Source organism: Drosophila serrata, unplaced genomic scaffold, assembly GCF_035046125.1.
Source record: "Drosophila serrata isolate PLE 108 unplaced genomic scaffold, ASM3504612v1 contig_293, whole genome shotgun sequence".
Taxonomy (NCBI): Eukaryota; Metazoa; Arthropoda; class Insecta; order Diptera; family Drosophilidae; genus Drosophila; species Drosophila serrata.
The window spans coordinates 1,722,284-1,749,696 of NW_028257191.1; the positions used below are offsets into that span (position 1 = coordinate 1,722,284).

At 38.9% G+C, this 27,413-nt stretch overlaps 7 protein-coding genes and 1 long non-coding RNA gene across 9 annotated transcripts; 4 read left to right on the top strand and 4 right to left on the bottom strand.

Moving 5' to 3' along the window:
- Nucleotides 1-4,143: 4,143 nt before the first annotated feature.
- On the top strand, nucleotides 4,144-5,334 carry LOC110176040 (uncharacterized). The gene has a single exon (XM_020942250.2). It carries the CDS (start codon nucleotides 4,334-4,336, stop codon nucleotides 5,180-5,182), a length of 849 nt encoding a protein of 282 aa, XP_020797909.2. The 5' UTR covers nucleotides 4,144-4,333; the 3' UTR covers nucleotides 5,183-5,334.
- Nucleotides 5,335-7,401: 2,067 nt separating this feature from the next.
- LOC110176007 (uncharacterized) lies at nucleotides 7,402-10,100 on the bottom strand. Of its 2 annotated transcripts, none has more exons than XM_020942212.2 (3): nucleotides 9,842-10,100; nucleotides 8,125-8,238; nucleotides 7,402-8,064 (listed from the first exon to the last, which is right to left on the bottom strand). In XM_020942212.2, exons 1-3 carry the CDS (start codon nucleotides 9,897-9,899, stop codon nucleotides 7,592-7,594), a joined length of 645 nt encoding a protein of 214 aa, XP_020797871.1. In that variant the 5' UTR covers nucleotides 9,900-10,100; the 3' UTR covers nucleotides 7,402-7,591. The 2 variants fall into 2 exon arrangements, with proteins under 2 accessions (XP_020797871.1, XP_086692815.1); XM_086836689.1 differs by having other exon boundaries at nucleotides 8,125-8,283; nucleotides 9,842-10,026.
- An 820-nt stretch (nucleotides 10,101-10,920) lies between these two features.
- Nucleotides 10,921-12,726, top strand: Es2 (ess-2 splicing factor homolog). Its single transcript, XM_020942092.2, has 2 exons — nucleotides 10,921-11,404; nucleotides 11,474-12,726. The coding sequence occupies exons 1-2, from the start codon at nucleotides 11,044-11,046 to the stop codon at nucleotides 12,616-12,618; spliced, it is 1,506 nt and encodes a 501-aa protein (XP_020797751.2). The 5' UTR covers nucleotides 10,921-11,043; the 3' UTR covers nucleotides 12,619-12,726.
- A 366-nt stretch (nucleotides 12,727-13,092) lies between these two features.
- Sptr (Sepiapterin reductase) lies at nucleotides 13,093-14,101 on the bottom strand. Its single transcript, XM_020942094.2, has one exon. It carries the CDS (start codon nucleotides 13,951-13,953, stop codon nucleotides 13,165-13,167), a length of 789 nt encoding a protein of 262 aa, XP_020797753.1. The 5' UTR covers nucleotides 13,954-14,101; the 3' UTR covers nucleotides 13,093-13,164.
- Nucleotides 14,102-14,271: 170 nt separating this feature from the next.
- LOC147643107 (uncharacterized) lies at nucleotides 14,272-14,851 on the bottom strand. The gene is made up of 2 exons (XR_015272586.1): nucleotides 14,751-14,851; nucleotides 14,272-14,639 (listed from the first exon to the last, which is right to left on the bottom strand). It is a non-coding gene; the product is annotated as an uncharacterized LOC147643107 (long non-coding RNA).
- A 2,575-nt stretch (nucleotides 14,852-17,426) lies between these two features.
- LOC110175996 (sepiapterin reductase) lies at nucleotides 17,427-18,693 on the bottom strand. The gene has a single exon (XM_020942191.2). The coding sequence runs from the start codon at nucleotides 18,418-18,420 to the stop codon at nucleotides 17,617-17,619; it is 804 nt and encodes a 267-aa protein (XP_020797850.2). The 5' UTR covers nucleotides 18,421-18,693; the 3' UTR covers nucleotides 17,427-17,616.
- A 998-nt stretch (nucleotides 18,694-19,691) lies between these two features.
- Cp7Fa (Chorion protein a at 7F) lies at nucleotides 19,692-22,839 on the top strand. The gene is made up of 4 exons (XM_020942190.2): nucleotides 19,692-20,600; nucleotides 20,736-20,924; nucleotides 22,033-22,127; nucleotides 22,188-22,839. The coding sequence occupies exons 1-4, from the start codon at nucleotides 20,544-20,546 to the stop codon at nucleotides 22,723-22,725; spliced, it is 879 nt and encodes a 292-aa protein (XP_020797849.1). The 5' UTR covers nucleotides 19,692-20,543; the 3' UTR covers nucleotides 22,726-22,839.
- Nucleotides 22,840-24,385: 1,546 nt separating this feature from the next.
- Cp7Fb (Chorion protein b at 7F) lies at nucleotides 24,386-26,167 on the top strand. The gene is made up of 2 exons (XM_020942192.2): nucleotides 24,386-24,791; nucleotides 24,859-26,167. The coding sequence occupies exons 1-2, from the start codon at nucleotides 24,440-24,442 to the stop codon at nucleotides 26,088-26,090; spliced, it is 1,584 nt and encodes a 527-aa protein (XP_020797851.2). The 5' UTR covers nucleotides 24,386-24,439; the 3' UTR covers nucleotides 26,091-26,167.
- The last annotated feature ends 1,246 nt before the right edge of the window (nucleotides 26,168-27,413 follow it).

The following is a 27,413-nucleotide window of genomic DNA, read 5'->3' on the forward strand; positions in this document are numbered from 1 at the left end:
GCAACACCTATATTTGGTTGGTATCATAAATAGATGTTGCTGAGCATGTTCCTAGCAACATGTGTCTTTATATGGATATTGCGCAACATGTTTCTACTTTTTGTGAATACCACGTATTTGCAGTCCTTTACACTCGAAATCAGCTTTTCCACTTGTTTATTTATTTTTTATTTATTTATTCTATTTTTTTAGTTTATATATTTGTATTTTTCAATCAGTTATATGACAACTATAAGATATGGTAGGTAGATTCGGTCCGATATATAGTAAAATGGATGTTGCTGACCAAGTTTCGAGCAACATTTATTTCTATTTGGATGTTGCGCAACATGTTTCGAGTAAAAGTTTGTAAATATCGAGTATCTTTATTCAGTTACACTCGGCTCTATCTTTTCTACTTTATAATTCATATTATTTAGTTAATTCTTTTCGCATAATTTCTATGACAACTATAATATGGTGGTTTTTTCGGTTTCGGGTCATTTAATGTACATATAAAAATAAGGCTATTTGGAAAGTTCCGTCCGTAGACACAACTATAAACCGAGAGTTCGACGATCGTATAAACGGATAAACGGACATGGCTAAATCGGCTCGACTGTTGTTGCTAGTCAGGAATATGCAGTCGTTACCTGGTAATTAACAAACGGCTGTAATATTTTTATTTGTATCGATAAGAACACAAACTAAAGATTACAAGAACTAGTAATACAACTAACATAATCTAGAAACATTATTTTTTATGAATAATAAGAAGTTAAAAAATATCTTAAACCATTTTGTATTATAACATTATACCTAAATCAAATTAAAAAGATTTCCGACATTCTTCCAATTATTTTTCAAAAATGCTGGTGAAGTATGATTTCTTGTACCATTTATGTTTAGAATTATCCACCTCATGTTTGCAAACATTTTTCCGAACCTAGATTGTTGGCAGTTATAGCTGGTCAAGAATAAATCTTGAATATGTCTCCTTCACTGAGATTAAATATAGATTGTTTTTCTTATCTTTTAAAGTAAATAAGGATACGTTTGAGGAGTTTTTGTTTATGTAAGATGTCAATATTTTTATGATTTCCCACGAAGACCACTCTTCACTGTAGACTCTCCCCAGGCTCTCTTCCGCTGCGTTTTCATGATTTTCTACTTTGAATCTTTGAAGAATCCGATTCTCTTTCTTCTCGAGGAGGCGTGGCCTATGTATCAAGCAGCAGAAGTGGGTCGAAGGGGTGGTGAATCTTCTCGTTTAGTATTTTTGTTTTTGTTTACATTTCGTGAAAGGGAATGGGGAGTCATGGGCGTAACCCGAGGGCAAAGGGGGTGGCTGACCTGAGTCATGCGCCTCATTTGAAAAGTGCTTCAAAGTTAACTGCGGCCAATGCGATGCTGCAGTGGATCTGATCCCAGAACCGCGGTGGTAGTGATACTACCAGTGGTCATAAATACAAATTGCGCCATAACCTCGACACTAAATAAACCGTAAAGAGAAAAACGGAATCTTAAGGCAGTGAAAAAGAAGGCACTGTGAGAAAAATCGACAAGAAATTGTGACTTAGTCCGATAGATATATTCATAAATTGGGGATAAATATGTTTATGAATTTTATATATTTCACTAGTTATAAACAAATTTTTAACTTCATTTAATTTGTACATTGTAACAAAACGTTTACCTCTTCAAGGTAGGATTTTTCAATGTTAAATTGTCAAATGTCAAATGTTAAATCATCGATTATGAAAAAAATGTATATTAATAAATGTTTACGATTTTAAGAATTTTAAAGAGTTTTACAGCTATCATAGAAAAGCTTATGAAGAATTTGATCATTTGTATGTCCATCAAAAAGCTTAAAACTACCTCCGGAAAGTGTAATTTTGAAAAATAGATACCCGATAACTAAAAATCCATTTGTTTTTGCACAAAACTTCTTTTAATAATTCCTCAGGTACGCAAGTCGCGTTTTTTACCAACCCATTATACAAAAAACACGATATTACAAATGATTGTTTTGTTCCGAATATACTAGTTCATTTGAATAAAGCCTATCTTTCAAGTATAATAAAGTATTTGGCTTCTTACTTTTATTTTTTAATCAGAAAAATAGGAAATATCTGATGTTTTTCAGGGGTCCCTGTAAAAATTCCCTAGAACTCATAAACACTCTTGTACATATTATTTATCCAACTATTTGAATTAAGAATAATTAATCATAATAAAACAATCTCTGTAATTTGTATTCTAATTTTTAATTAATTAACAGGTATGTGTTTAATGTTAGACGTCTGGATCATGTATCCCAATTCTCAGTTGCAATTGTTTACTTAAGCCTGACTTAAATACAAACTATATGTATGATAAACATGCTTTTGAATGGGACAAATAACTTGATATATCCTAGATTAATTAATAAATTAATTAATTATAAGACAATAGAATATTTAAAGCAAAACAAAATAACCAAAGGCACTAGGATAATAATAAATAGATTTCGATTTATAAAAAAGAAAATAAATAAATAAATAAATAGATATATATTAATTAAATCCATAAAATCAAAATTATTAAAATATTAATACAATATCTAAATAATATTATTTATTTATATTTATTAAAAATAAAGAACACAATTCCCTTTTGCAATGAAGTGAGCCAGAACGACTTTGGCCTTCAAAATTTATAAATAATATGTTTAAGTAATAAAAATAAAATACGTTTGGCTTAAGTTCTATTCTTTGTATATAATATAATGTATAATATTTATGCATAATATTAAGAAGAATAATAAAATACATTTTATTATAATATAAGTTAATGTATTCCTTCGTGACTAATGGACTAATTACTAACTATTTTGATTTGCAGAATAAGGATTAATTAAATAAATTTACAAAATCAATTAACAAAATAATGTTTTAAGCATTATATTACTATATGGTTTAATAAATAAAAGTTTACATAAAAAGTGAATCTTTGTGCACTTTATCGAATAGTTTAATTGATTTTACTGTGGACTGTGGTAATATTTCAAAGTTTTTGATAGACAAAAATATATTTAAGGTTAATTTATGCTCTATTTATTTATCTCTTATAAAGGTTGTTTTCGCTGGATATGTTTTTATTTTTTCAAAATTAAAGAAATACTTTGTTTTTTTTTTTCGTGTGTAAAGTGAGTGAGTGAAACGAAGAGAGAGAGAGAGAGAGAGAGCGAGATCGAGTGAGTGAAGGAGAGGCGGCGATGGGGCTCCATTAAAATGGCGTCTGTTTGCCGTTAGATCCACGGGGACTCTGCCCTGCGGCAGAATGGAACCCTCCTTGGCCCCCCTTTGGCATCACTGGAATCGAAATGGAAATTGAAGAAAAAGGGGTCTGCTTTCCATCAGCCACGGGCATTCAATTAACGGTAGGTACCTGGACTTGGGCTTCCACCTGAGCGCATTTGTTTACCTTCCTCCTCCATATAAATCTCCGCATCCAGTTGCTCCCAGGATTTATCCATTATCCATTTACGGAACTGCCATTTCTGCTGCTGCTTCTGCTTTTGTATCTGCTTATGTTTTTCCTTGATTTTCATTCCATTTTCGTTCAGATTTTTTTTGGGTTCTGCCGCCTCTGTTTACAATTAATTTGAGTTAAGTGGCTGCTTTTCCGAACGAATTTCGTTTGTTTTTTGGCATTGTCCGTACTCAGTACCGCCGCCATCGTTCGTTTCTCAGATGCGATTTGATCCAAAACCCAAAGTGAAGTCCATAAATAGCTTATAAATTTGATAAATCGTTATTGTATTGCCAATGCCATTACTTTTTTAATTATTTGTTTAAGTACAAACAGTTGAGAATTAAATTATTACTTTTGGAGGCGAACTTATTTAGCCTTTGATAAGTGCGTAGATTCAGAAATTCTAATTGATTTGACCTCGAGATGAGTTTGAAAATTACAGAAAACGTATGGAATTTTAATATTATAATGTATAATATTATAGAAAATAAATGTTAGCTAAAAATTGATTTGGTATCTAATATCATACACCTGAACTTAGATTTGGAGAGGCTTAAAGTGTGATATATCCTTCCTACACCCCCCTGAGGATTCGTTCCATGAATCTTAAGATCGTAGACGCTTTTCCTTTTTATTTCACATATAGTATTTCCAAAAATGTCCCATTGAGACCTGCAATTCAGAAGGGTGGGGGTGGAAAATGCCGCCGCAGAGTGCCTTGGCTTTACAATATCATTTCGACGACGGCATTTTTGGGCGAGCAAGTTCAGATTAAAATTTTCCTTGACCTGATCGGACCCATACGTATTCAGCGCAAAATTAAGCCACTCGAAAGATGCGAAAGATGCTTGTCCACGTGGTGACCCGCGACGGAGGAAAGACCCTGTACGAGCTGGACCACTTTGGGACGGTGGCCCAGCTGAAGGCCCGCATCGGGATGCACATGGCCGTGCCCATGGGGTTCAGCCGGCTGACCTACAAGGGTACCCTGCTGGAGAACCACAGTGTGCTCGAGGAGGTGGGCGTGAAGCGGATGTCCACGCTGCTCCTCTACTGGCAGCCGCTGGTTTTCACGCCCAAGCAGTTGCGCGAGCGGGAGGATGAGCTGGACAAGCTGGAGGAACTGCAGCGGGCTGGCGAGCTCCTGATGCAGGAGGCCGATCAAGAGCATGAGGGCGGTGCCCTTGATCCGGGCTCCGGGAGGAGCCACAAGCTCCATCTGTCGCTCGCCAGTCTGACGTGCAGCAAACTGCCAGACATCGAGGTGGAGGACGTGGAGGATGTCACATCGATCTCCTCTAGTGAATTGGACTTTCTAGCTGTCTATAGGCGTCCAAAGAACGGAAATAAATCCGAAGATCTGATTGAGACTGAGGAGGAACCCCTAGAACCCCAAGAACCCCTAAACCCCCAGGAACCCCAAGGACCCCAAGAACCGGTTTTTGTTCCACCAAATGATGATCTCTTCAGACTCGCCAAGGACATCCAGATGTCCGAAGAGATCATCGCGCCTGAGACGAAAACGGTTGTCCTGGACAACGAACCGATTGCTTCGCCATCAAAGGGTTCGTCGGGGTTGGAACAGGATTCAGTTCAAGAGTCCAGCGATACGCAGAACTCAAAGTCAAGCAGTCGCAAGAAGACTTCCAAGAAATATGTCAAGAAAAACCGGAAAAATAAGTAGAAGAATTGTTTCCATTGTGGGTTGTCTTTATTACTGCGTTTCAATTTCAAATTTTGGCCAACTCCACACGAACCATTTTACCGAATTGAAATCTAAATTTGCCATATTATCATAGTGAAAATATACCTGCGATTCATCGATGTTGGTTGGCATTTCTTCGTTTATACGTTTTATTTAATTCACAAGCTCCTTTTTTATTTACGGTTAATGTTAGCAATTTAAAGAAACCAGATGAAATCATTTCTGAAAACACCTGGTTTTTATTTTCATTTTGTGTGAGTAAAAACAGATACTATATATACATAACACTACTATACTATACTATATACCAATCCAATGTGATATTTGAAGTTAATAAAATATTGTAAATATTCAATAAGGCTTGGGGTTGCTTAGAGCTTGATTTATCGTAAGAGGTGGTACTATCTAGGAAGTACTGGTAGGTTTAAACCTATAATGTTAAATATTTTATAATCTAATTTTTAAATTGTGACGCCCTTCTTACGCTTTTTATTCGATAATTTGGTAGTGTAACACTAATAATACACTAAAATGATTATCTGAGTTTAGAAATCGATTTTTTACGTTTTTAAAAATCTTGGTTCTTTGATTATAACAAGAGTATTTGTTTTAGAGCAGCATATTCATATAAAATACTGTGAAAGTTAATAATTATATTGTTAATATGTATGAAAATAGAAGCTATAACTAAAAACTACAAACACAATTTTTAAGATAACATTAAATTATGTTTATCAAGTGAATAATAAAAAAAAAAACAAAATAACTAAACCAAAAAATTGTAGTCCTAAAATGTTAATGAATCATTTATTAATTTTTTGTCTAAAATGTTGATAAATCATGAATAAATAGCGAAATTGTCACCGATTACATCCTTGGACACGCCAATATTACTTTTATCCGTAAGTTTGTATAAAATTCATTGATGATTCATCAACATCACCGATATGTAAGTTGATGAATGGTTTCTCACATGTTTATACAAAAAACTCTTTTAGTTTAATGCAAACCATTAAAGTAGATTTTAATTTTAAAGAAAATACAAATATTCAATAATGAATATTCTTTGGTTGCCCGTTTCTTTCCCCTCCAAAATAATACAGCCCCAAGCCACTGATCTATTTCCGCACATCCATTTCGATTGGAAATGGCCCCGGAAAAGAGAGCCATGAAAATTAATTGACAAACATTCGAAAGGCGTCGACACATTTATGAACCCTCATTGGCGGAGAGAACTTCCGGTTCTGGATGTGGTTCTGGTCCTGCTTCTGCTTCTCATTCTCATTCCCACTCCTGTTGACTCCAATTCCGATTCTGGTAGGGATCGGCGGGATCCATAGAGGAGAGAAGAGTGTCAACTGCAGCTCGGTATGCCGTCAAGTGTCGCCCATTGACACCTCGTAAAAAACCGAACCGTTTGATCAATTTTATTGCCACTCTCTCATTAAAATTTAGTACGAGTTTTTAAAGCCAACAAGGGAGAAGCTTGTAAAAAATAAGAATTAAATAGTTATACCCTTGCAGGATATTATAATTTCAGTCAGAAATTTGCAACGCAGTGATTGAGTCACCTCCGACCATATAAAGTCTATACATTCTTAATCAGCATAAACAGCCGAGTCGATCTAGCCATGTCCGTCTGTCCGTCTGTCAGTCTGTCCGTCTGTCCGTCTGTCCGTCTGTCCTTCTGTCCGTCTGTCCGTTTCTACGCAAACTAGTCTCTCAGTTTTAAAGCTTTTTGAATGAAACTTTGTAGTTAGTTTTAGAACTGGCCGGATCAGATGGCTATATCATATAGCTGCCATAGGAATGATCGGAAAATTGTTACAAAAAAAATTATAACTTTTTTATTTTTCAACAGATTTTAACAAATCTAAGATATATCCATTTTATACTATTCTAGATTTTTCTTTTTGATTTTAAGGAAATCGGACTACTATATCATATAGCTTCCATACAAACGATCGTTAGATATAGGGGAAATGAAAAACTGTGAATGTAAAACTGTAAATATTATATGTAGTGAATAAAATGAAGGCAGGCATTACATTATTTCTTTTAAATATGTATAATTTATATTGTATTAATTCATACTGATCGAAGTTCTATGTGCAAGGTCTCCACTCCAGTAGGATATCAAAACTATTGTCATGTTTTCCCCGAAATATTCCCCAAAATAAATGATTATTTTCCACTCATTCTCTTCCTCATTCAACTTCCATCTTTATTTCTTTTTGTTCAAAAGTAAGTAAAAAAAAAAATAGTGTATCAAATAATTGTATAATGCTGTTGGGGAAAATATGACGCCGCCGACAGAAGAGCAGGAGGAGGAGCTGGCGGATTAGTAGAGGGCAGGAGGAAGCTGTGATCGTTCCCAAGCGACAGTCCTTAGGCTCGTCCGGCGACCAGGAGACCGGCGATCATCAGGGAGAAGGTGAGTGCCACCTGAACGGCAGAGTCGCGGGCCAATGGGATTTGGGTGTCATTGGCGGCGAGGAAGTTGCAGCCACGTCCCTCACAGGTGAAGCAGTTACCATCCTTGACGCACTGCTTCTGGGCACGGGCCGAGCTGAGGCAGCCGCGCTGGAAGGATCCGTCCACGGTGCGGTTGCTGTTGCGGATGTAGCACTGATCGCCGAACTTGTAAATGGGGCAGATGGAGGCCAGGCTGTAGGTCTCCTTGGCGCACACCGACCACGTCGAGTTGCCGGAGCACTGCAGGCACTGGGCGCGGCTCAGCGGGAAAGTGTTCCGGTTGCAGCCCTCACTGAAGGTGCAAATCTGGCACACCAGCTCGTTGTTGCAGGTCGCTCGCGTGGCATTGTCCAGATCGGCGGCACATCCACGGATCGTGTAGCCATCTGAGAAGCATTTAAATTTATTAAATTCGAAATTAGTTAAACATTTGGGAGACAACTCACCCACGATGCGGGAATAGCAGTTGGAGGAGCCATCGGAGCAGTTGCGATTGAGCAGGGTCACCGGATCGGTGGCGCAGCGTTCGTTGGTCTTCGAGTTGCACTGAATGCAACCATCTGCGAATGGAGCAAGGGGAACGGAGCCGGAGCCGGAACCGGAGCCTGATTAGATTACAGAGTAATGATTGTACTCAGCTTTCCCACAAACACATTACAAAAAAAATCAAGGTAGTAACTACTCTCTCTCATCCAAGGTGTCCAAGGTTCACATTCCTATAAATGTGGCTGCCAAGCGTATGTATTTATACCCTTATAAAGGGTATATAATTGCTTTAGATAAATTCTAGTCTAATTGTTTCCAAAAACGACTTATTGAATTAAATTTGATATTGACTTTAAACTATTTCTTCATGTATTTTTCTGGAAACTACAAGCTAAAAACAAGCTTTTAAGACGAAAGTAAAGTAAAACCATTTACTTAACCATAAAAATATTCAAAATGACTTTATTAATTAAGTTTAATTTTCAAAAATGCTCTCAAATGCTTTTCTACCAGCTGTTCATGGCACCCACTGTACTGCCCTCCATTTGTTATCTATTTTCTCCTTTTTTTCACATTACCGCAATCGATTCTTATCGGCAATGTATATAGGCACCAAAATGAGTCAACATCGTATACATATATTTATGTCTCACACATGAGATAAGTTAAGTAAATTTACAATTTAAGTATTAGGAAACTATAAGTAAGGTGAAGTAAATTAGCTTACTTTACTTAATCATCACACAGTTCTAAAGTGTTCAAATTAGCTTTAATTTAAAGGTTTTAATGAGGTTTAATTTGAAACATCAAAAACTTCAATTATTATTTAGCTTTTTTATGCTTTAAAAATTAGATAAATTACACACTATGCTGGTATTTGATTTATATTATGGTTGTATGATTTTATATTTCCTTTTGGCAATTCCCAAATACTATTCAATTCCTTTTAACAAAGTAAAAATATTTTTAAACAGATTGCTAACGAATTTCTGGGCTTTGTTTTGTTAAATAAACAAACATTAAAAAACAGAAATTGACCTAACTTCCCGGTTTTGGAGAAATTCCTAAATCGCTGCAGCACTTTATTATTTTTCATCGACAAAAAAAAAAATTAAATAATATCAAAACCAAAAAGGCTTAAAATCTGAGAGTCTAATTTGCGTAGAAGCGGACAGACGGACAGACGGACATGGCTAGATCGACTCGGCGGTTGATGCTGATCAAAATTGTATTGCTAGAGTCGAAAATGACTCCTCTGCGTTTCAAACTTTTGACTTAAATTTTAATACCCAGCAAGAGTATAAAAAGAGTATAAATAACGAGATACTCCAATAAATATGCACTTTGCAAACCAACTTGCTGACTCGAGGTCACTCGGGATTTAGCTTTCCACCACTTTACCATTTACAAATTTTCATTTAGGGGCTGTACAAACACACACACAAAAAAAAAAAGAATTTTAGGCCAAGTTAAAACGGTTGAAGGCCCAATATATATATACATATATGTATAGGCTATCGGCTATCGATAAGATATGCCGTTGTTCGAATTTATTTTTACGTCCATGAGACCACCACACCTTATTACATAATGCACTACACCGTTAGAACAAATTTAATATTAAAAAAAATATAACACATGGTTTGAAAAAAAAATAGGGAAAAGGGCAAGATTTACCGCAACTGATGTAGGTCAGAAAAGACACGGCTGCAATCACCAACAGGTAGTACTTCATGACTAAATTTCTATGTCGATCTCGGAGACGGAGTTAAACTAGGTAATTTATTAAATTCACGGCGATCGGCTAACGACGAAGGCTGGCTCTAGACTGGTGGAAAATCCAGCGGACTGTGTGCTCCAGCTCTAGCCAGGTGTGTTTCGGGGCGGAGTACGGACTCGGAGCTTGCTGCGAGCTTGCTGATAGTGTCCGCGACATGGGTAACGCAGCTGATAAGATATAGCTTGCTGGAACCTACGACCAGTGATTCAGTGGTAAGTCGTAACTATATATAAGTATTTTTGTTGTAGAGTTTTTAACCATTTGAAGTCACTTGAGCTATTTGTACGATTTATTTCCGGTTCTTATTGGTAGGTAACTCAATTGGAAACACATACACATTTAAATAATAATACATTATTAACCAAAGGTTTTATATTATATTTTAAGACAGTCTATATATCTCATTTTAAAATAACTAAGCTTCAATATGTAGTAACTTTATTTAATTATTATCATATTGGTTGGCAAGCAAGTTACAAATTTACCATAATAATTTTTTATTTAATATTTATTTAGGTATAAGTAATAGATCAACATTTTGTATTTTGAAATGTTTAAAATCTGTATTAAATAGAGCATGGAAATTTAAAAAGTCCGAGAAAACAAAAAATTACCGACTTCAGCAAGAAAATGAACTATATTTTATATATTTCAATTATTTTTTTTATATTCATTTTTCTTTAAAAACAAGAGTGTGTATATACTAGTAATGTACATTTTTCTAAATTTAAAAATGCGCGCCTAACGAATATGTGTTTGTTAGGTGTGCTCCTTGCCAGATCGTTGAAATTTGGGTTGTTCTGTCATACTAGAGGAAAACCATCGACGTACTAACTGTATATAATGATTTTTTTTTATTTCTTGTTTCACTTTAAATATAAATAGTTGATTCTTTGCATTATTATTAAAATTCACTCTGCTCCATTTTAAAAATATTTTAAAAAAATTAAAAAACCTATCGATAACTAAAACTAAAGTTTGGCCATCGGTATATCGATGTTATGTTTATTTTTCTGCCACCGCTAACGCCAAACAACAATTTCATAAAAACAAGAGAAACAGTTGTGAAATTTTTTGGCGTAAAAGTTTGGTCTGAGCCATGATGCAGACGCCACGAACACCAGCGACACCCGGAACGCCGGCGACGCCCGGAAGCCTGGCTATGGAGGTGGCTCGCGTCCAAAACACAGCACTGGCAGAGTTCAAGAAACCCACGGATATGGTGGTTCCGAGAAACAAGCCTCAGATCCTTACGGAGGAGAAGTATATCGAGGAGATGTCAAAGATCATCCAGCGCGATTTCTTTCCGGATCTAGAAAAACTGCGTGCGCAAAACGATTACCTGGACGCAGAGGCACGCCGGGATTTCGTTCAGATGGCCGAGATCCGTGAGCGCTACAGTCTGGGCAGGATTCCCGGAACGGGGAGGAGCAGCAGGCGCCAAAATCAGCGCAATAATGGTGAGTATTTAAGCAACAACTCCATAGTGATTAGTTATATATTCAACTTACGAACTTCCTTTCCTTTAGCCATGTCTCCAGCCACTTTTGAGACGCCAGTGAGCCAGGCCAACGGCAACGCCACTCCATTGCCACCCTCGCGACGAACAGACACTCCCCGCTCTACTGCCGCTTCCGAAAAAAGCGTCGCCGAAGGCGGGGCAGGCAACACCTCAAAACTCTCCCTTGATGCCTTCCTGCAGAACTACACAAGCGAGGATAACCACAGTTTCCAGGAGATAATCGAAACCGCAGAGGCGAAGCTGCGCCAGAAGTACGCCGTGCTGTACAACCACGAGAAACTGTCCGCAGAGCAGCTGCAACGGGCCCTGATGTTGCCCAGTATAGAGAAACAGTTTGAGGAGCCCGATCCCCTCAGAAAAATCGAGACCTGGAAGTACACCAACATGAACTCAATCATGTATGTGCCCGACGGCGTAGAGTTCACCGAAGAGGAGCGTGTTCAAGCTGCGGAGCGGAAGCAAAGCATTCATCATGGGGCCACTAGGCTTCCGTACGATGCTCAGCACAGAGACATGGATGTGAAGAAGGCGGATGAGGCTCCAGCTCCTGGGACTAATGAACCTCTAGCCACGCCGCGGATACGGGGCTTTGATCTTTTGCGCTCACCATCCCCGCGACCAGGCGAGGCTTTCTCACCCATCATGACCTGGGGAGAGATTGATGGCACTCCCTTTCGCTTAGATGGCGGCGACACACCACTGCGTCCCACCCAGGGACCCTCCTTTCGGATCAATGAGAACTCCCGGCGTGAGAACATAGCCATTGCCTTGGCCGAAAAGGTCAGCGAAAAAATGCGCAACCAAAAACAGACGGCTCTGGATACCGCGCGCCGGAATATTGGTTCGCCGCTGATTCGCTCCAATATGGATCGCCTGGCGAGTATGTCGCCGGCAGCCCAGCGCTTGGCCACCGGGAAATTGGGTCTTCGCGGCACACCAGTCATATCACACACCCCTTCGCCCATGAACGTCCGAAGGCGAAAGGTTACACCAGGAGTTGTGAAGGGAACAACTCCGTTGGGTCCACCCAAACAGATGCCTGGAAAGATTAGCACTCCAGCCAGAAGCACGCCCATCGATACGGGCTCCACCCTAACCGACGATCTGCTCAAGATACCCACCAAGCGACGCAGTGCGGCCGATTTCTTTTAGCAAATATTCGTATTTGCCCCTCGAATCCTTGGATTCTATACTAGAGACCTCACAAAAAGTGATTTTCATTACTTACTGAAGCATCATTAAAACCTTAGTTGAACAATTTTTATTTGCGTTAATTAATTAAAATTATAGCAGAGGAAATGTTCAATACCTGTTTAATTTTGTGATTCCCACACAACTGTTCAAGTTAAAATATTTTTTTTATGTGGTTCCTCTTTTTACACTCTTGATTTCAATAGAGACTGATAAGAAGAGCATAACCGTGGGCTTAGTAGATCTGTTATCGGCTAGAAACGTTGAATCTTCATTCACAATTTGGTCTGATTTACGTATTCAAGTCGCCAAATTATAATAATATATTAGTAGAGACAAGAGATATATAAAAGGAGCGGGAATGTCTGAAATAAATGTACAATAACATAAGGTTTAATTCAGACTTAATTCCTCTTGAAATTGTACAAAATCGAGTTCGAATTTACCACAGTTTTATATTTATTATAGATTAAACAAAACTCCCATTACCAAAGCCATTTCTAATATTTAAAACGCTGCGTCCCTGTAGTCGACATGATCCCCGGACTTGAACTTCTGGGCCTCCAGGACCTGGATGAAACGCTCCGTGGTTTGAGCCGGGGTTAGCATGGTTTTACCCTCCCGTTGCTCTCGGAACATGGCAACAATGGCTGGATCGTGGGCCTCGCGCTGTACCTGCACGGTCATCTGGGTGTCAATAACGCCTGGGGCATAGTTGAGCACCAGGGTGTCCGCAGCTGGTTCTTCCGTGGCCAACACGCGGAAATACATCTCGCGGGCCGCCTTCACGGTGCAATAGTGGGCCATTGAAGATATGGGTGCGATGGCCGCCAGAGTGCTTAGGTTAACCACCAACTTGGGGATGCCCTGGAACATCCGCATGAACTCGCAGTTCAGGGCAATGGCGGAGAAGACGTTGGTGTGATAATACTGCTGCAGGAAGACTGTATCCCCGATCTCCTTGGCCCGCTTAGAGGTGTCTCCCACTGTTCCGGCATTATGAATCACGATGGCGCGCTCAAAAGCCTCCTTTTCGCCACGAGCGTTTTCCAGGATCTCGGTAAAATCCTCCGTTCTAGCTGTGCCCAACTCCAAGGAGTATGTGTGCACAGCAAGATTGGGCTCCGAGTTCAAGATCTGCGTCTTGACCTCTTCCAGCAATGGCTGGTTTCGTCCCAAGAGAGCGACCACGGATCCCCGGGCTTCGATCCGTCCGGAGAGTTGTTGGGCAAACTCACGGCCAATGCCTCGAGAGGCTCCGGTCACCAGTAGGAAAGTGCGCTGCTTCAGGTTCATATTTGTACTGCAATCTGACTGAATTACTTTCTATTTGCCACACACACGTCGTTCCAGCAGCAACAGTTGGCTGCCTTCGTTTATTGCTTTTTTTTAACTCGCTTTTACCTGATGCGGACAGCTTTTTCACAGCTGACCAAAGCTTAATTTACTTGGGCAGGAGCGTATTCGAAAAAGTTCACAGGGGTTTTAAACTCCTAATATTTTGGGTCTGGACTAGGACTATTAAAGTTCTGACAACTTAGGGATCTTTCCATTGATTAGCTTTCATATATCTTTTTACTTGGGAAATTGAGAAAAATAATTAAACTCTATAGATATTTTTCTAGAATATATTTTTGTTTATTTTTTATATTAGGATTGGTCCTTCTACATTTTGTTATAATACATATTTATACAAAGCTTGTTGTGTATAATAGTTTAATATTGAAATAATAAGTATATGACTATGTATATTAAGACACCTCCAATAATATTCATTTTAAATTCGGATTTGGTTTAGGAAAGCCATAAATACATATTTTTGGTGGGGGAATTGGGCCCCTCAAGACTACGTGCATGCCATTCTCTCTCTCAATCACAGCCTCTCTCTCGCCCCCTTTAAATCTTCTCTCTTCCCAAAGTCCCTGCCTCATTCTCGCGCTTAAAGCTCCGTCCAAATGGGAAGAGGTTATCGCCGGCTCTTGCTTAACGATTTTATTTAATTAATTGCTTATGTTTTATTAATCGTTAATCTCGGCGGTTGAACTGCCGGCAGAGTATCTCAAATGTTATGGTCTTTATCGTAATACCTTTACCTAAATAATGGAATGCATGAAATCAGCGAGCGGTGAAGTCAATGTCAAGGTCGGACCGGCCAGCGAAGAAGAGTTGAGTTCAATTCGAGATTCGCGTAATCGGCCCACGAAAGCTCCGCAACTTTGTAGCAGTAAATTATGTATTTATATTTATATATATATTGATGTAATTTAATTATACAATAAAAAAAACAAAGCTATCTTTGGGACGCCAAATGTTGGATACCCTTGCAGTTCATAATTCGATTATTGAAAATTGATAAATCAAAACTTCACGGGAGATGTCAAACCATAAAAACATAGAATTTTTTAGAGGTTCCTAACCTCTAGTAGAAATGCAATTGATTAATCGGCATATAGTATCAAATTTTAATTTTGATTTGATTTTAAAATCAAGTAAAAGCAAGTAATGTTCTAACTTAACCATTAAATTTATCAATACATTTTCATAATTTCACAAAATAAAAATCAAACTTTTTAAACACCTATAGCTCTTATAGTCTAAAATTGGATTTTTCACACGGATAAACAAAAAATCGGATAAATCGATTCGGCTGATGCTGATCAAGATATATTTATATAGCCTATGGGTATCACATCAAGAATACTAAATGGGTTTTTTAACTAAATTTATAGAGTATGTGGAAAACTGTAAAAAAAAAATAAAATAAATTTTAAATGATTATGGAATATCAACAGCACAACATTGTTGGAAGGTTAAGAGTTGTAGAATCTATGTCTATGAATTGCTGTCTCGGTTCCCCTCATTGAAAGCTCTTAAGATCGTAAATATAATTTATATTACTAAATAATTATATTCCCCTGAATATGGAAGCTTTGCAACAATGTATTTCAAGTGAAGCTTGAAAGTGTAATTTAATCTCAAATAAAATCACAGTGAAAGGCCGTCCACGTAGTGACGACGATCAACAAGAGTGTGCTACTACCCAGAATTTAGTATTAGATTACGAATGTTCGATGGTAAAAAGAGATATACATACCAATCAAACGGTATCGCTTTAAAATTGTGACTTTTGGACTTTTTAAAAATCAGTTGGTTCAGCCATTTTGAAAACTATATACATAGTTTATATATTCTTTGTCAGCATCAACAGCCGAGTCGATTTAGCCATTTTGTCCGTTTCTCACAAATTCTCCCACTTTCTAAACTATCTAATTTGCAGTGTTCTAAAATATATTCTCATAATTACTGCTCGATCGTTAGGATCGTCTTTTGAAGCAAAATATGAAAAGAGATCGATGTTTTTATTCAAAAAAGCAGAAACCCTATATGTGTTTTGGATTGGCCATCGTGCCCAATATCAATAAGTTTGCGAGTGTCGAAATCCTCAAAATGTAAATTACCATTTTGGGAGGGAGTGTAGTAGGTAAATGTTAACATCGAATTTTGTTATATCCTTTATATAAATTACTTTTTTATATTGGCATTGCTTCTATAGGTTAATAAGTAATTTAATTGTAATATTAATTCTATACAGAAAGAGCAGACTTTGGTTTACGGGGGCAAACCAAATAAGACTGACGTAACCTCGAATATATACATATGATACCAAATGTTTTTATTTTTTAAAACTGTGGTTCGATATGTTTTTAATGAAATTAAAGGTTTAGGTTCGTAAAATCGAGAACGAATAATTCATGAATCAAATAAATTTGATTGATTTAGTCTTTCTTCTATTCTAGATGCATAAGTTCTAGAATCTATTTATAAACTTATAAAAACTGTACAAATTAAAATACAAAAATTGCCATTTGATTGAAGATTAATTTCGAAATCTTTCAAGAGAACTACTAAGTTGCCTTGCAATGGATTGCCGAATCCCGGAACAGGAGATTACTGCGCATTTCCGATTTCCTTTTGCGATGCCAGCTCGGCAACAGTGTCATTAAAAAGTATAGGTGTATTTTTTAAATAAGTACATATACCAAAAACACCCCCCACACAAAAGTAAATGGACACGTGTCTTCCATAGAACCTGCGATCTACGAGTTTCCTTATCGCCATTGCTGTCTAGAAGCTCATTCTGTTTTCAACTTATTTGGGTTTAGCGGGAATATATAATCTATTAAATATATTAAACATATATATAATATATAAGCACATAAGCTGATTCATAAGATCAGGAAGAATATCAGAGGTTAATAAACGAGAGATCTCAGTTTGTGAATAATAATTATTATACATAAATTTACAAATATTCCATGATTTTGGGCAGCTTCAGGTTCAGTTAACAAATGTATATACCTTAAAATGCACTAATATTTTCCAAATAATATTGAAATTAAAGTTTTCTCTGTAAATGATTTGGTTCTTATAATTTTCCTCCTGCGAAATTCATTTAAATTTGTTCATTTTATTCTTTTATGTGTTATGAACAATACCCTATAAAGAAAAACTAATTTCATTCATATTTTTCCATCTAGTTTAACGAGATCCGTAAACAACTTATTAAATTTAAAAACGATAAATTGAAATGTGATAATATTTCATAATACTCTTAGGAACTGTTTCCCATTTTCAAAGAAAAATATAAACAACTTTGCTTTGAACAAGAGTAAATGCAAGGATTGCCTTTTCAAGCTCTTAACAAATATTATTCCCAATACTGAAAAAATCCCCAGTTTCCCCCCTTGTAAAATAAATAAAAATGCCAATTTTGATTTCATTTTCCTTTTCGTGAGCATCCTTTTCGAGGAGAAGCACTTTCAGAATCAGGACCAGGGTCAGCAGCCAGAGTTTATTTTGTAGGGTTCCGCGAGCAATCATATCAAGAACAGCATCCAATTCGTTGGCCAAGTTAAGGATTAAGTCCGGCAGGATCGTAGCCCACCGCCACGATGCTACTCATAAAACGAAGGTGTCGTAGTAGTCGACATCGTGACCGGACACGAAGGAGATCTCTTCCAGGATATTGATCAGCTTGAGGGTGGCCTGCAGTGGCTGGATCCTGGGCAACTGGAGCACTTCCTTGGAGGCGACCAAGTCCTCGGGATTGATCTCGTTGCCGTTGACATCGCACTGCGTCTGGTGGGTGGAGAGCAATCCGGGCTTGAAGCTGAGCACATGAACTCCGTTCCGTGACTCCTCCGCGGCCATGGCCCGGAAGTACATATCCCTGGCCCGCTTGCAGGAGCAGAGCAGTCCCACATGGATCATCGGACGAATCATCAGTGACGAGGTCACATTTACAGCCAGTTTCTGGACTTGCACCAAGTCCTTCGAGTGCAGCCACCGTTGATTGAGGGCCACGGGAGCATAGAGTTGCTGTTGGACGTAGCTCTTCCACTCCTGGGTGGTTTGTGGCTCCATGAGCACCTTGGTGGCCGCCTCACCCTCGTTGTGGATCATAATGGTCCGCTCGAACTGGACTTGGGACGCCTTCAAAGCCTGCTCCATGATATCTGCACCGTTCGAGTGGTTGGCATCCAATTTTCCCATCCGCACTTTAATCGTTTCCGGCTTCAGTTCGCGCTGAAGATACTCCTCCAGTTGCTTCAACTGCTGCTCATTCTCGTCCAGGATCAGGGCCAAGGAGCCGGTGGCCAGGCGCTTGCAGAACTCCAGGGCCAGGGACTGACCCAAAGGATTCGAGCTCCCGCTCAACACCAAAAATGTGCGTCTATTTAAATCCATTCTTTTTGCTGCCATCTTAAGATTTGATTTCTTTTTAATTTGTTTTGGGTTTTGCTTGCGATCACTTGGAGCTGAACGACTGTACTAATTCACAGATTTTTGCGGGCTTCACCAGCTGGACTATGCTTGCGATTGGTAATCTTCAAGTAAATATATATATTTGGTATATATGTACATATAATCTCGTTCCGTATATAGGCTGAGCGATGTTCGACGTTATGAGTTTCTGGGGATGTCACTACGGGCCTTTTATACAACTCAGAACCTGATAAGGTTGGGATCATCATCTGTCTGGGCCTGTTGCCGGGCCATTACCCATTTGGAATTGGGAATTTGGGATTTCGACAACGTCAAACCAACATCATGGATCAGGGGCGAGCATTTGGATGACACTTCAGAGGGATTTTCATCAGGTAATAAGAATACTTAATTAATGAATACAACATTTACAGTTCTGGAAATAAGTTTTATTTATATTAGTAGCAAATAAATTCAAAATTGTAGATATATGACAAATATGGTAGTAAATATCAGCATTTACTTTAAACAGATTTTAAGAAAAGAAGGAATAACTACTCATATTTAACACCAATTACTATTAATTTTATTATGTTCTGTAATTTCTCTTGTAAATAATTTAAATACAAACTCAAACTTTAGCAAACATTTTCAAGAAATGAGGGTCTTAAACCTCTGCAAGCCCCTCTTAAGTTTGGCCCTGCTTCACATGAGTCTGAATGCTGATCGATCGTGATCTTTAGGGTTAAATAAGTTCGTTTGATATGGCGGCTAATCAAGGTCGTTGTATGTTTGTAAACAGTCTGGTTGACAACAATAACATAATATACAAAAAAATTAATTTTTAAGTTTAAGAGTCCAAGTAATATTATGGAAATTTTAATAAATTTAAAAAGAAATCACATTTAATGATTGAAACTATCATAGTGCTTTTTTAGATTAAAAACAGTAACATCTCCTTATCTTTTTCAGTCATTGAACTTGTATAGAAATATGAAATTTAAATGAATTTTCCATTACATAATACCTGCTAGCGCATGTAGTGATTGTTGAAAACAACATTTAATCGTTAATTTTTACGATTTTCGATTACAGAAACACATGTGTGGTGAAATGTTTAGATTACAACAATGAACAAAAACAACCTGAGTTACATCACGCCAAAAACGTGATTTCAAAGTGTTAAATGCTTATTTTTGGAAAATGTACATCCGATTATGCCGACTATTTAGCCCCTTAGCTTTATCGATCAAAAAGGAAGTGCTATCGATAGGCCGTGTTTTTCCCCAACACTCTGTTGTTGTGATTAAGAAATTTGCGAAAAACAAACCCGAATTAGGTTAATGCCCCAATTTCGTTCCATTTGGAGTCTGCTCCCGATTCCCGGGTCACTTTGAGATTTGTTCGAGATGACGCTGACCTATTTAGGAATTGGGAACGGATCCGCAAATGCTAATCGCAGTGTTCTACATATATGTATTCCAAGTTCTTTCTTTGATGATTTTTCTGGCAACTGCGTAAATAATATATGTACATATATGTATATTCCAACTTTATGAAGTGATCTATAAGTATGTGCTTAGTAAGTCTGACTCTATTACTGTGAAAATATTATAACTTAGTTGCAACTATAACATTTCATTGTTAAGTTTCTTTATTCATATCTACCAAAATTCGTGGAATTCAGCTATTCTGTCTGCTCAGTTTGATTTGGGTTGAGCTTATCGCCACCAAGTGCATCTCTGTGCATCCCAGGCACGTAAAAGAGCATCATCATCATTAGCCGGGGAAAGTGCTCTTGGGACAGGCTGTACCTGAACCTGACCCTCGCCATCAGCCAAGGTCAATTAATGGGGGGGGGGATTGGCGAAAGTGACCCTAAATGTGCTGTGATCAAAGACTGACCTGCCACTTACAGCGAAACCAGAGCAAAAAGATTTCATTTACCTCGAAGAGAGCGCCTAATGCACTGAGAAGACGTCAAGCTTTCAACGATCTTCTGGGTAACGTCACGGTTATATAAGCCGTGTGGACCGCTCCCACAGTCAGTTCAAACTTTTAACGACGAGCAGCACGACCAATTTGATATATTCCAATAATAACAAAATTAAACCAAAAAAATGCAAGCCTGCAAGCTTCTACTCTGCCTGGTCATGGGCATGCACTGCATCCAAGTGGTAAGTAAGGCAAAGTGATGATTGTGATCATTAGAAAAGGACATATAAGGAGGGTTATCCCAAACCCAACACTCTACCAAGTAAAATAAATATTTTGTATAAGTAACTAACTATAATTCCCCTTAATCCTTACAGCTAATGGCCGCCTGTGTGTGCTCCGAGAAGGGAACGGATTACTGCCAAAGCTGTCAGGGTTCATCGGTGGTCCGACCCAAGCCCCGTTACTATGAACCCAGTGATGTAAACTTGTCGCCGATCGGTGACAACTGCTGGTGCAGCAAACAGCTGATCGAGCCCGCCCAGCTTCCAAAGACATGCGGCAAAGTACGTGAGCTCTTCCAATACATGCACGCCTTCAATAACCTCCTGGGCCGCCGGATGCTCGAGGGTGCCATTGAGGCCAAGACACTGGCGGCACAGCGTCTATCCGAGCGTCTTCAGAGGCTTGAGCAGATCGATTGCTACAAGAGATCACCGACGGGACGTCAATATCATCTCTAACCAAATGCATCCAGTGACTAAACCATTTACAAAACACCCAATAACCCAGTTATCTAAAACTTATCATACATATGTTTCTAGAAGAGAAAGTAATCCTTATTTCCCGTGATTATCATAATTGTAAATTTGCAATATCCTATTTCAGGATACTTTACCTTTAATACAAAAGAAAGGAATTGTTACAATATCCTATTCCAAGATACTTTTCCTTTAATAGAAAAGAAAGGTATTATTGTTACCTTGTACCTTGTACCCTAACTAGACAATATTGTCCCAGTACCTAATCCATGAACTCTTATATGATCAGTTCTATTACTTTTTTGTGTCTGAAGATATACATGCTTTAGACTATTAAATACCTAACCTATTAAGAGAAAGATTTCACATTTACAAAAGGGTCTACCCCCATTTTAAACCCTTAATTCTATATCTTGTATTAGCTCAAATATTCCGCACATTAATTACCAAGTTTTAGATGTAGATTAAGTTCGAAATATTTCAAATCAAACATCTAAAACATCTACATTGCAATTAATTATTAGTTAAGTCACACTGTCAGATCACATTTAATGTTATCATAATAAGCAGTAACATTAGTTTCGACCGTAATCAGCATAAACCATAGCCATGGCATCCATCCATCCATCCATCGTCATCCCCCTCCAGCTGCAGTAACAATTTCCGCATCGGGCTCATCGGGCATTATCTGCATCCAACTCTGCGTCACTGCATCGCCACCTCCATCACCATCACCATTACCACATTGTATTGGCTTTGGTTATAAAGCCACAGCATCATTGCATATATCGTCGCGTACGTGCTTCCTATGCCTCGGAGCTATGCGGAGCGATAGAAACCAATTTCGATACCTTTTTTTTGCGATACCCGAAACCCAACTCACCCGAACTCCACTCCACTCCTCTCTGCACAGACCACACCGTGCAAGCCCACCTGCTCGTGCCAGAAGGTGACCGATAGCACCTACACCTCCGACTCTAGTTCCAGCTACGGATCTGTTTACGGCAAGTGAGTTGACACCACAGAGTTTAAAATTCCGAAGGAACTTAAAATTCTCCTTCCTTTCAGAATCAACTATGCAGCGGAGAAGAAGCAGGACAATAGTCCTGCCGCAGATCCCATTAGTGTGAGCTTGGCCGCCCAGGCTGGCAAGGCCATCAATGTCCCGGAGGCCAAGTTGGCCTACGGATTTGCCCAGAAGCCAGTGGATGGTGAGAAAAAGGTGACATTCTCCAATGTGCCCGAGGAGAATCTGTTCAAGCTTAAGAGCGAAGTGATCACGCTGAAGAAGCGCACCTACAACGCCAAGCAGGAGGAGGAGGAGGAGTATGCCGAGGAGGAGGAGCAGGAGCAGACATCCGAAGACGATGAGGAGGCCCCACAGCTCACCTACAAGCAGCTGGGTTACATCACCGAGCAGTTCAAGAATCCCAAGTTCAAGAGGATTACCAGCTCCGGGTACAAGGCCTACAAGGACTATAAGGACTCCAGCGATAGCTATGGCAAGGTGGCCGGCAAGGTGTCCGTGGACTGCGGCTTCAAGCCCGGCAGGATCACCTCGTATCGCAAGGCCAAGCGCGAGGACACCGAGGAAGGTTACTATTAAACTATATAATCCCGATCCCTTTGCTTGTAAATATGTATATACTCCAAGGAGTGAATGGATGATGATGTCTGTCTAAGTTAGTTACTAAAGAATATATTTAAAGATAATACCAAAGATTACCCTGTGAAATTTTTTTACTCTCAAGGAAGGTATGGTTTAAATAAGAATACTTTTACAAGAAGTCAAGATTATTTGGCAGTTTCTCGATCACCAAAGATTATATTATCCTGTAGGTATGCAAATAATTCAATCCGGAAAGATCACAAATGATTATTTTCCATGATCTGAACACGTTTTTATATCGCCAAGAGAAAACGCTGACACTATATTATTATATCTTCAACTGCTTACTCTCTCATGTCTTGCGCAAGGTAAGTGTCACAAAAAAGCATTTAATAATTTAATAATTGTTCTTCTTAGAGTTGCTTTGGCAAGCTTAACACGTTATGTAAGTATATTAAATATTAAATTGCATAGAATATGATTTCTTAAAGACATCAGTCTTTTCGATTTATTCCCACAATGTACAGTTTTGTATTAATTATATATTTAAATACAGGGAAATATGCCTAAGACTACCGAAATATTTATGGGAAGCCGAGAGCTGTTAAGCCACAAGTTGTTCATTCGATAGTATCGATGATTTAAAAACTATTGCGATATTATCGGCACAGTACACTTAACTCTTTTTAAAGCTTTTCTTTAATGTTTCAATATAAAATATAGAATTATATATATTTTAAAAATTAAAAAAAAAAATATTAGGAAATTGGAATTAAAATATGGCTTTTAAAATGATCGGGGTAATATCGCCAGAATATACTCAATACAAATATTTTTAAAACTTTTCCTAATAATTTTTAACCTATTTAAAATTGGAATTAAAAAATACCACAAAATGCCAACCTTGTTTGTTTTTGTTTTATTGTATACCCAATTTTAATTTTATACTTTATTTAAAAGTTTTTAAAAAATCTTTAAAATATATTACACAATGTTATATTATGAAAAGCGCGATATTATGAATAGTTAACAAAAAAGTTTTTGAAACACAGACTGCATATAAGTCTTATTATTAATTACTTTGATAAAAGAATGCGCCATACTTCTATGGACTTAATTTTTTTAATTTAAATTTTATGATGTCTAAAAATTTATTTTATTTATAATAAAAACTATTTTCTTTTTAGTTTTTTCAAGTCATTTTATCAAGTTGACCATACTTTCTTATCACAGGACTGAGTATATTTTTCCCAGCAAATTTCTAGTGTCAAGCAGTTGCTGTTTACGAAGCTTTACTGTAGCTTTCGATGTTTGAATCTCGAGTCTTTGCCCGGAGCGACACTGAAGAAAGCTGCGAACGCCGGGAACATGACTTTTGACAGAAAACACGACCCGCGGCGAACTATTTGAAAAGGTCAGCGGTCAGCGAAAACAATAACAAAGTGTGCCGGCAACTCTGTCCCCCATCTCCCCCTATCTCCCTCGCTGTCCAGAATCTCTGGCGACGAAGAAGAACCTTGCTCAAAGTCAAGTTCATTGGGGTCCGGAGCTGCGTGAGAGATTGCCGATGACCCGTACCCATGCCCATGCCCATGCCCGTGCCATGGATGCCACTCTCGTTGGTGCAATATAAAGAATGCAATGGGGCATTCTGCGGCTAGTAGCCACCAAGGCGGACAACCGAGCAGATCAAACCGATTCCCCCCGAGAGATGCGACTTTCCCCCACCAGCACACTGGGCCTGGGCCTGGGCCTCCTCCTCGTTCTCGTCATGCACACCTCACCACTGCGAGCAGCTCCCGTGGAGTATGTGTACACGGGCGATGAGGGTTGTGAGTGCCCCACCCAGTTGGGTTACCAACTGAACGTTCCCAATCCCCCCAAGGCCAAGAAGTACGCAAACAGTGACTACGGGTATCGTGTGGAGAAACCCGTTCAGACCAAGGCCAAGATCAGTTACAGCTTTGACTTTACCGTGGAGCAACCCCGGACACCTGCTCCACCTAAGACCAATCCTGCCAAGCTGTACGCCAAGGTGGACAGGGTCACCATCAACAAGGGCGGTAGGTGCATCCAAACCTAAGTATCCCATTAATCTTTCTAACCACTCTCCTTCTTCTTCTCCTGCAGATTGCCAGGCCAAGAACAAGTCATCGTGCAGCTGCTCGAGCTGTTCCAGCCAAAAGTCCAGGTACGTAGCTCCTCCGGTCCGATCCCCGAATGCGATACGTCGGCGTAGGGATATCCGGCCACCTGGTTCCCTCCTCCGCCGGCGGCTCATGCGTCAGCAGCAGCTCCAGGAGCGTCCGGCGCGCTATGTCAAGTTGTATCACAAGGATCTGGCTGCCCAACAGCAGCAGCAGCAGCAGAAGAAGCTCAGCTTTTTTGGCCTCCTGCCCGTGGAGTCGCCAACAGAGGCTATAAAGTCCAAACGGAAGACTAAGAAGACGACGTCCACCTGGATGGGACTGGGTCATCGCCTGCGGAAGCGTGACATCAAGGGAGAGTTTGATCTCATAGAACAGGATCGGGCGCGTATTGATCTCACTGCCCCCGAGATAATCCAGTTCATGCCGGAAACTTTGAATCCGGATTTCAAGCCAGGACAGTGCCAGATGGGTTGCGGAGCAATGACTGCACTGGCACCGCCTCCAGATCCACAGCCACTGCCAGAGCCATCGATCCCAACCGAAGTGCCAGTGGAGGAGACCACACCCACCGAGGCACCGCTTGAGGAACAGCAGCCCAACTCTATTCCGGCCAAGAGGGCGGCCTCCTTTGGCTACTATCCCCTGCTCCAGATTCCATCCCCCTTGCTTCATCCCAATGGACGAGAGACGGACTACAAGTTTGTTGACGACTCACATCTAAGAACGCTGCTGTCCACCACCTCAGTGCCGGATCCGTTGGAGCACAGCTCTACGCCTCTGCAGTTTGCCGGAGATCTGGAAGCGGTGACCCGCCGCTCATACGGAGGATCTCCACTCCTAGGGCTAGGACATGGCAGCGGCAATGGGTATCCCGTGGAGCATGTATCGGATGCACAGCTGGACAGCATAATCTCCGGCATTGTGTATAGCCATCCGGGTTATAGCTACAGCACCTCGGAGAGGGGAGGCAGCCTGGTGGATCCGGAGCCAGTGCAGAAACAGCAGACAACAGACTTTCTCAAGAAACTCATCGATGGTCGCCTGGGCGGATGGGGTTTTGACTCGGCCACAGAGCCGGATCATGCCCTCCGTGCGGAGTACTCCACAAGGCCGGCCAAGACTTATGGCTATAATAGTCACACCCAGAATGGTTACAGTATAGATACTTACAATGCACCGCCCATTACGGATTACCTGAGGGCCTGGTTCTAAACCATGACCCCTAGATGTTGTAAACTTAAGTTAGAAAAACCAAAAAAAACAAAAAGCCCAAAGAACAAAAAAAAAAAACAAAACATAATATAAAGAAATAAATTGAAAAAGATTGTGGCGTTTCTTTTATTATTTTTTTGTTCACCAATCGCTTCGTCTTTCTTCTCTTTGCAGCTGCGACACCTACTGAGAGAGGTCTCCGGCGATCCAAAACCAATCTGCTGAGCTCGGCTCTAAGTGGTGACCCAAAAGTGGGCCAGTGGAGCGTGTGCTTCTGGTCTCCGACTCCGCCAATTTCTGCCCAATCCAAGTCCAAGTCCAAGTCAAGTCCCAACCTCAATTTCAGTTTACTATTTCTTCCGCCTTTTGCTGGCCCCAATTTGTAAGTTTAATAAAGTGTTTGTTTGTTTGATCAAAAATATCAGATCGGATTCTATAATTTTGGATTTGGGTTGGGGTTTGCAATTACGAATCACGATCTCCCAAAAGTATGCCTCACAATGTTTTATATTCTTAGTCAAAATTTGTGTTTATTTAGGCAACATTTTATTGTAATGCCAGTATCATAATGCATATACATATGTTTTATATTTTTGATATTGGTTAGGGTAACTACTTATATTTGAGTACAGAAAACTTAAACATTTTAAGGATTATGGGTTCTTAAGTAAAATCCTTATATAAGAGCAAAAGTCTTAATATAAAACCCAAAATTCTAGAAATAAGTGGCTATAGGTATTTTCCAAATACAAAAAAAAAACTTGAGTATAAAATAAAAATCGTCCAAATAGGATTACGTTACTTAATGGTCTTAAAGTTATGACCAGAAACCTTATATTTTTAACATACTGCTAAAATTGTATTTGTTTACCTTTTTCTTTATTTATATTCTTGATGCAAATTATTAATCAGCTAACAAGTAGATCAATAATAACTATTGAAGACTTAATAAACTCAAGCAATAATGTCTACATTTTAATTATTTTTGTAATATAGGGGAATAATAATAATGGTAATTAAGTTATATATCCTCAACCTTAATTTATAATTAAGGAGACAGTGTACTATGAGTATGTACATTAATAAGTAAAGATATGTAAGCCAAAGTATGTTACCTTTTTAATTGCTTTTACTCATTTGAAAGACAAATGGATGAAGAGACAGACGAACTTATGTCAATCAACTTATGAACTTAACTGATCAAGAATACTATAAATTTGTAAATTTTAATATATTAAATTGAAATAACCACAGCAAGTAAATAAGTAATAATATTTTGTGGGATGAAATCAAGGTAATTTTTAATTATTATTGTATTATTTA

Bases quoted from the DNA above. Each gene is read 5' to 3' on its own strand.
- LOC110176040 (XM_020942250.2), top strand. From the start codon at position 4,334: ATGCGAAAGATGCTTGTCCACGTGGTGACCCGCGACGGAGGAAAGACC.
- LOC110176007 (XM_086836689.1), bottom strand. From the start codon at position 9,899: ATGAAGTACTACCTGTTGGTGATTGCAGCCGTGTCTTTTCTGACCTAC. The intron at 8,284-9,841 runs GTAAATCTTGCC...TAATCTAATCAG, and splicing joins TCTGACCTACATCAGTTGCG to GCTCCGGTTCCGGCTCCGGC. The intron at 8,065-8,124 runs GTGAGTTGTCTC...AATGCTTCTCAG, and splicing joins CTGCTATTCCCGCATCGTGG to ATGGCTACACGATCCGTGGA.
- Es2 (XM_020942092.2), top strand. From the start codon at position 11,044: ATGATGCAGACGCCACGAACACCAGCGACACCCGGAACGCCGGCGACG. The intron at 11,405-11,473 runs GTGAGTATTTAA...CCTTTCCTTTAG, and splicing joins CCAAAATCAGCGCAATAATG to CCATGTCTCCAGCCACTTTT.
- Sptr (XM_020942094.2), bottom strand. From the start codon at position 13,953: ATGAACCTGAAGCAGCGCACTTTCCTACTGGTGACCGGAGCCTCTCGA.
- LOC110175996 (XM_020942191.2), bottom strand. From the start codon at position 18,420: ATGGCAGCAAAAAGAATGGATTTAAATAGACGCACATTTTTGGTGTTG.
- Cp7Fa (XM_020942190.2), top strand. From the start codon at position 20,544: ATGCAAGCCTGCAAGCTTCTACTCTGCCTGGTCATGGGCATGCACTGC. The intron at 20,925-22,032 runs GTACGTGAGCTC...CTCTCTGCACAG, and splicing joins TTCCAAAGACATGCGGCAAA to ACCACACCGTGCAAGCCCAC. The intron at 22,128-22,187 runs GTGAGTTGACAC...CCTTCCTTTCAG, and splicing joins TACGGATCTGTTTACGGCAA to AATCAACTATGCAGCGGAGA.
- Cp7Fb (XM_020942192.2), top strand. From the start codon at position 24,440: ATGCGACTTTCCCCCACCAGCACACTGGGCCTGGGCCTGGGCCTCCTC. The intron at 24,792-24,858 runs GTAGGTGCATCC...CTTCTCCTGCAG, and splicing joins GGTCACCATCAACAAGGGCG to ATTGCCAGGCCAAGAACAAG.